At 35.4% G+C, this 8,395-nt stretch overlaps 1 protein-coding gene across 5 annotated transcripts in view; it reads left to right on the plus strand.

Moving 5' to 3' along the window:
• LOC139145194 (TRAF-type zinc finger domain-containing protein 1-like) overlaps window positions 1–7,551 on the plus strand; it is a 29,885-nt gene extending 22,334 nt beyond the window's left edge. For all 5 annotated transcript variants that reach the window (XM_070716188.1, XM_070716187.1, XM_070716190.1 and 2 more), the window contains exons 13-14: window positions 2,501–2,624; window positions 3,016–7,551. In XM_070716188.1, coding sequence (XP_070572289.1) covers window positions 2,501–2,624; window positions 3,016–3,057 — 166 coding nt within the window. In that variant the 3' untranslated portion in view covers window positions 3,058–7,551. The remainder of the gene's footprint in view (window positions 1–2,500; window positions 2,625–3,015) is intronic.
• Window positions 7,552–8,395: the final 844 nt, after the last annotated feature.

An 8,395-nucleotide genomic window follows, 5' to 3' on the forward strand; every position in this document is an offset into this window, starting at 1 on the left:
GCACATTGATTTGTTTTGTGATTCGATCCAATATTGCCACCATGTGGCCATTTTATTACGATTTTTTCATCTCCTGAACTACAACTCAGACATGTATCAAGCGAATTTATTCAAAAGTATTTTTATCACAGACCTAATGAAGAGGACTCTATCCTCTCTGAGGACCTGTAATCAAAGCACCCATTAACAAGTGGGGACTGTGTCATCAACGATGACTTGTTAACGATGGGTTTGGGCTAAACCATGGTGATGAAAGGGTTAGTGGGAGTGGGTTCTTCTATCTCAATGGCAAAATTTTATCATGACTTTAAAATCCCTTCAATAATTGGCAAAGGTCCATTTTCCCCTTGGATGTCAAGCCCTCAATATTTGAGAAAACTTTTGAACATTAGGAAATGCAGCAGCTATGTTTGAGCAGAGAACATTTAGAAGAAAAAAAAGCAAGTTCTTGTGTCTTGTGTTTATAACTGCAGATTTCAGCAGCATTATGATTACAATACTTGACAATAGGGAAGAAGAAATAAGCAGAGTACCGTATTGATTTATTCTATAGTTGATCAGAATTATAATTATTCAGCAACAGAAGTAGACCATTTCAGATTTGAAATTAAATCCAACAAGTGGAAGCCCTTTTTTCAGATAAACACCATAGGCCCTCTCCCTGAATGAAAGTTCAGGAGTGCAGTATTAGTGTCTTACAACGCTCAGTGTTGCAGTTTAGATATAGTACTTCCACAACAACCACAAGATGAAGTAAAACAATCAACTTAAAGTTGATCAAATTTAGTTCCTATAATGATTTAACTGTGGTCAGATTTTTCAGCAATGCGTTCAGAGCTTCCGTTAACGCAAAATTCTGTGTATTTCACGTATAATTTCTCTGAAATACGCAAACTAGATTGACATCTGGTAATCTGATATGCATTGAAAAAAACACAGTCTCCGTAACAAAGACATGAGCACACATGATTTCCCTCCAATGCATAGTTTATCCATGACAAAAAATTAAATGTTTGCTGAAAAAAATGTTCATTATTTTGAATTATATTACCATGCCCTGTCTGTCGCATTTTGATTGGTCAAGCTGAACCACGTGACTGACCACAAATACACAGTAATGGTCTGTTTATATGCCCGTGAATATGAATAATAAGATTAACAACTCAAAGTATCGTAACTTTACAGCTCAAACGTAATTCATAATCAATCACAAAATAAAATGGAGCACCTGTGGGCCTAGTTGAGATACCTTTTTCTGAAAATATTTCCAGATTTCCCAACATTTTACAGCGCGCGTAACAGTGCGTCGCGTATTGCTCAGTTCTAGGGCCCAGTTGTCGTTCGCTCCTGAAATTTTCGGAAATTTTTACGGTTTTCTTGGGTTAGCTGATAATATAATGGAAATAACAGACTCCGCTCTGACCATTAACGTTTATTTGTGGTCGCGGGCTCGAGGAAAGCCAAATTAACGGGCTCGGCAAGCCTCGCCCGTTAATTTTTGGCTATCCTCTCGCCCTTGCCCACAAATAAACGTTAATGGTCAGCGCGTCGCCCGTTATTTCTATAATATTTTGCCCTACATCTGGTCAATCACGTCGTGTAAATTGTTTCCTTCACACTGAATGTCAACAATTTAAGCTAATGCTACACGGACTTAGAAATAATAGTTTTATGGCAGTCTGCACACTTCTTTACGAATATCATGAACTTTTTCTCATCTGTCTCATGTGAAAAGTGACTTCAGTACCCAAAACAGGATTAAAACATTGAAATGTAGTTGTCTGAGTGAAGATGTCATAAACAATCTGATGGTGATAACCATGGAAGGCCTAAGACTTGGCAAATTTGACTTTATAGCAGCAATGATAGAGTTCAGGCAGCAAAGACATCGTCGGAAGTGGTAGACAGAAAAAGTAAAGAAATAAATACTGTAGTCAGAAAATATAAGAGAACAGTATTAAAGATTTTATAAAACTCATCAAAGAAAAACATTGGCACTGCTGATATTGATTGAACACTTTATTCATTGACTTTTGAACCAGTTTTTGATATCACGTATACAGCTATTTTATAGGTACTCACATGTAGTTGTTAATGTACGCATTTTTGAGACATTTAACGCAAATAAAAAAAAACATTTGCGTACAGCCTTACGCAGATTTGAAAATCCCAATGGAAGCTCTGTGAGTTACTAATAAAACAGCAATAATAAATGTGTAAGAGAATGCTTGTTTTATTGTCAAGTCATTATTTTTAGAAATTGTCGTGCATTCATCAAAAAAGAAGGAACAAATTGAATTGAGCTTTACTTTCTCCCTGTGTAAACCAATTAATTTTGTTGATAAAGCTTCTACAATAGTTTGTTATGATGCCAGACAAGGAGACAATATTTGGTCTTTTGAAAGACTTCAAGCAAGTCTTAGTCAGACATGCATTGATACCACCCACCTGATCACAGCACAGCTTCACCATTTTGCTATGGATTTTCTCTGTCCCATAGATCCACCAATGTCCATTCCGGCAGTGGAGCAAGTGACCTCAGAGCGCCCGGTGCTACGTCTTCTTCAAGGAGTGTCAGCAGATCTAGCCAGCCTCCCAACAGAGGAGCTGTTCCAAAGTCCAGGGTAAATCTTCAACTCTGTTATAGAATTATCAGACTGCAGACATTTGTCTGAAAACAGAGATTGTTGAATGTTTTCATGTCTACCATATCAAATAATTCTTCGCTAACCATGTAGAATAATATTGAAATTGTCTTTTTCTCTCACTAACAAATATTTTAACTGGCCTCCTCCAACACAATTTAACCTGTTCACCCCTATTTTCCAGTGTAGAGGTCCAACTTTGCCATAGAATTTTGTTTTTGAAAGGGTTACATTACATCTGTTGTTGGATCTTTCAAAGAACACTCACTCGAGAAAGTATCACAAACGTTCGTATTCAGTATCTTCCTTACAGCAAATCATATTATCAAAACATAATTTTAACTGTGAAATTTTATTTTGTTTGTTACAGAAACCCTCCAATTATCGAAGAAATGGTGGTACAGATGTGTAGAATCATATCTACTGTAATTTAATTTGTTCCATACACCACACTGAGCTCCATCACAACCTTCCTGTATGTCGAAAATTTTCCTGACATATTAACAAACTTATGATTTGCATAGAATATTGAAATGACCTTATGATTCACGTAAAATATTGAAATGACCACTTATTTTTTTCAACTGAAAAAATATTTGTTGTGATTGACAATTTTCTGAAATGGGCCATAATGCCTAAAAATGTTCTCACATTGCTGTAAGTTTGTAAGTGCTGCTGGCACAGAGCAGGTTCAATCTCTACAGATCCCAATGTCCGACATTTTTGGAATACCCTAATCATGGAATGAGGTTGAAAGTTTGCCCCAAATTTTGAAATTTCACGAGGTGCATTAGATTCTGTGATATTGCTGAACGCGATTGTTGTTTTGTTTTCTAATTTTGCAATATGTGGGTTATATTTGCTGTTGACTGAAAGATCTGTCACTCGAGGTTACTCTCTACACTCCCCAAGATCTTTCCATCTATGTTTGCTGCATCTGATGAAAATTCTGACACTTTGGTTTATATTTGCTATAGACAGAAAGACCCGTCTCTTGAGGGCGCTCTTTACACCCCCTGGGTTTTTCAGGCTATATTTGCTGCGTCTGATGAAAATTCTGACACTTTGGGTTATATTTGCTGTAGACTGAAAGATCCATCGCTTGAGGGCGCTCTCTATGTTCCCCCGGATCTTTCAGGCTATATTTGCTGCATCTGATGAAAATTCTGACAAATTTGATTTTTTTGCACTTATCTCCATTACTGCAGCTTGTAGTCAGATCCTGTTACATTTGATTTTTATGCTCCCAATTCCAATGAGAATGTTGGTTTAAAAGAACAATTTCCCCATCTGCAGATCCCGAAAGACTAATTTCCAAAAAGTCTCATCAAAATTTTCAGACAAATAGTCATTTTATTTTCACAAATTAATGGTTGATCTCTGAAATTATCATCAGTATTATCCTGCATAAAACATTTCACTCTGTCTTTAGTCTCTTTAGTTACTGATATTTTCAGAAATCTTTTGCTTGCAAAGACAAGTTAGAAACATTTGTGCCGGTTCTTGTCAGGTAGAAAGCACCTTGGGGAAAGTTTTTCAGACACTCAAATTTTTGCAATACTTTTCTGGTTGGCTGTTTATATGGAGAGAGTTTGAAGCCTGTGGAGTGATGAAGTTTTTGTGAAAGTAAAAAAAATTATTCCCCACAGGGCAGGGTCATCACAGGGTACAGCAGCCATTCTGAATTAAAAATATGGGTACATTTAAGGTGATTCGTTTTCTCTTCCAAACTCTGCATATTGACCCCAAATGTATATTCTTGATTACAAGAGAGTGGTTTGAAGTTTCCCTTGAAGAAAGTTTGAGCAAAAGTTATTTCACATTTTCTGTTTTGAGGCATATATTACCTAATTGAAGGTTTCAAGCGTGGTGTTCTTGTACATGTAACTGAATGATTTTAAAAAGCTGCTTTTGAAACAGTGCTGCATGTATGCTCCACTTGACATCACATTGCTGTGAATATTTTACAAACAACTGCTTCTTCAAATATTTTGATAAATGAACAAAGATCAAACTCTTGCACTCAATAGGTGAAAAAGCAAAGCTGTAGCTGTCAGGTCCATTAGGTTACCCCTTATCATCAGGAATGATGGTACATGCGGACAACGATAAAACAATGAAATGTATGAACTAATGTTTCGTTATTAAACTTGGAGGAAGCTTCATAATTATTTTCCATTATGCTGACTGACCTCAACCTCAAAGTATACAATTGCATGAAGAAATATAAGCCAGGTTTACTCATAAAATAGTGAGCAACCATCTGTACATATAGACACTAGAGTCCATTACAGACATGCCCTGCATGTATCAATACCTGTCTGGTACAGTGATTCCTCCACTCAGAAAAAATTACATCTATGCATCACAAATACTACCTAATCAACAACTCTTCAAATTGACCAAAATGGCAAAAAAAAAGCCTTTACAGTCACCAAACTTTCAACCTTTCTTGACCAAATGAGTATTTTTATACACTGTTCCCAACATCTCGTCATTTTGGTACAAATAATTTTGTCTCGTTGGCATTCTGCCAGAAGAGTTTAGTTGTTAGCTATTCCATAACCAGTAGAAGGGAGACTGTCAATGGTGATTCCCATGCTGAGCATGGATTACTTTTCAAAGGTGCAAAAAACAAGTTACTATTCTATGATGCTGATCTCAAAAATTTATGAAATGGGTAGCTTCTTTTACTAAGAAAATAGAAAATGTAACAAAATCGTCTGAGGGTTTTCCCCATCTATATTAAAATTTTGTACTTTGTATCTCATTGACAAATGAATCCAAATTATTTATAAGGTCATTGAGGTAAAGATTGACTCTTGAAACATAATCTGTGTGTTCTTATCAGCTTTTTTCCAACAAAGTTACAAAGGGTGTTTTTGAAAATTTTGCATGACTCGCTTGAGGTGGCAAAATTGTTTCCGTTTAAATATAGGCTGAAATTTAATGGAAATTTGTAGTTCTCTAAACCCATGGACAAGTGTCACCATGGTTATCCACTTCTAATTCAGAAACATTTTTTGAAATGTCAGAGTGAAGATTTTGTTTTACATTTACAGAGAAATTCAAATAGTTTTGCCCAGATTGATTGAATTTTTACCCCTATTTACAGTAATGGATCAACCCAATCTGCACATAATAAAATAATATGCTAAGCTGTATGTTACACTTTGAGTGTGACGGCTTATACCAGTAATTTTTTGTGAATAGGAACTGAAAATAAATTACATATCATTGTAACACTTCTATGATTATTCTTGCAAATCGAATGTTGAAGAGATAAGTCATCTTCATTGAGTAAGATAGGGGGGCAGCTCTGGACCACCTATCCTTTTGGAACTTTTGACAGTGGTTACCAATTGACTCTTTGCAGAATGTGATGAAAATTTTGTTATTTCTCATGTTACTTTCAAAGGCATGTGAACTACTATTTAGAGCATTTGACAAAAAGAAAAAACAAAAACCTTTTACCGAGGTTAGAAACATTCTATTTTTAGAAAGATCTAAAGAGAATTCAAATAGATAATGCTCACAAGCATGTATATTCCTGTCATGAAATTACATATCTCAACCAAATTTTAACTGAAATTTCTGTTTTGTTGAATTTCTGTGAATGCGTTTCTGTAAATATTACTGCAACTTTGCATGGGTCCTGGGAATTTATAAAGTTTGAAAAACTTTTTTGAAAAAAAAAGAGATGTTTTTGTAACCAAATTAAGCTTTGTTACCAAGTGTTCCCATTGGTTTAAACCCGCACTCTTGAACATGTGTACAGTATAGTATTGCACAATGGCTCTGTTGTGCTGATCAAAACCTCTCTGGACACATATCCAGTGAGAGGATACAACAGAGTCTCTGCCAGGAGAAGCAAATGGATTTCTCTTCTTTCAGGTCTGCAAACTATTTGTCTCCTTTATTTCATTTGCCTGTTTCATTTACTGAGCCAAGCCTCATCAGTGTTGGTAGTAGAAAAGTAAGTGCAAAATGTGTGTCAAATGTAACAAAATTTGTGTGAAATTACTTTGATTCCAATTTGTACAGATTGCAGAGGGAATTGTAGCCTGCATTGACTCAAATAATGTAGATTTTATTTTTTTGACTATCATATTTTTTCTTCGACAAAGCTTAATTGATTTGGTGATTTGAATCGGTAGAATTCTCTACGAATGTACAACTAATGCTGTAGTTTCAGTAATTTTTGCCACAATATTCCTTATACGTTGCCAGATAGCAAACATTAGCCAAGTCTGGACTTATGGCTGTCAGTGAAAATTGCTTCTTTAGCAGTAATGAGACACTTGAGCCGAATACATTGTTAGAATTTATAAACTATTTGAATTTATGACAGTTTACAAATCCTCAAGGGTCTATTGGTGGGCACAAAATTCACCAAATATCACTTTCTGGCGGCTTTAGCCTTGACTGGCCATATTGCTGCCGCTGTGTGCCACAAGTGTCTGTTACCATGGTTACCACTATCTTTCATAAAACTTGTAGCTCAGATCAAAATAATGCTTCAGTACAAAGTATTTCTATGGTAATCACATAAAATATTGTAATTCTGCAGTGATCACAAACAAAAAAAATCTGTAATTACAGTACTTGTTAGTTGTGCTGTCTCACTGAAACTTTCAGTAGGACCAAGAAGTAACCATGGAAACCAATAACCATCCCTGTGTGTATATTTTGTTCTTCATAGACTTGTCAACTTTTTTGCAAGTTTATTTAGTCAAATGTGGCAAAATATGTAAAGTATATGCAAAGCTGTATTTAAAAGTAACTAATATTATTAAGTTCAATGTACTTATTTCCGCAAAAGTGAAAATGTTGTTTTAAATCTTGTCTTTTATCGTGTATTTTGATGTGTAAGATAATTAAAGATAAACCCAAAATTGTTTAGAAATGCTGTTTGTGTTGATGGAAGATTGACAAGGACTTCAGTGACAAGAAATTGTCCTTGACTAGATTTTCTTGACCAGTGAAATGGTCACATCATTCAGCTACAAAAGTAACAAATGAACTTGTTGTTCTCTTGGTCACTCGACACGAACTTTGATCAGTGTTCCAGAGAAGGCAGTGTGCAGCAATATGCTCCTCTACATGATGATATTTCTGAACATTCGGTAAATTTACAAATTTCTTGAAATTTTGAGCATTAGCCCTGTGCAGGTACATGGCACATGCAAAATCTTGTGTGAAAAAGAACTATCTTGTGTTGATGGCATATTAATAAACGGCACACTGGTCTGTAGCCCTCCTCCCCCAAAATGTTTTCCCTAGTTTAGTAGTGAAAGAGTCTAAGATCTCTTGCTATTGTATCTAGAAAGAATCAAAATGAGACAGAATGCTACAGTTAAACCAGTTTGGGTATCAATGGTAAATCATTCTTGCTTTGATAGTTTTTTGAGAAAATCTGAATTTTGCTGAGATTGAATTCCTCTATATTTTGCAGTTCTGAAATTTTTTCACCAGTTTCTTAGTTCCATGAATCCACATTAATCAAATTTTTGGGACAACATGTGTCAGTTGTCAAGCAAATTTTGTACACCAGTCATTTTTGTAACAAATTAATTTCAAAAACAAATCTGAAGCTACCGGGACCGCATTGCTATGCTTGAATTTCAGTATTTGTAGCAGTATACCATATCTGCCACCAATCAGAGCTCAGTCAGACCACAAGCAAGTGCATAGTTTTAATCACAGGTCTGAAAGTACAAAACTTTATGCCTCAAAATAATCATGCAAAA

Source organism: Ptychodera flava, chromosome 12 (assembly GCF_041260155.1).
Source record: "Ptychodera flava strain L36383 chromosome 12, AS_Pfla_20210202, whole genome shotgun sequence".
In the NCBI taxonomy this organism is placed as follows: domain Eukaryota; kingdom Metazoa; phylum Hemichordata; class Enteropneusta; family Ptychoderidae; genus Ptychodera; species Ptychodera flava.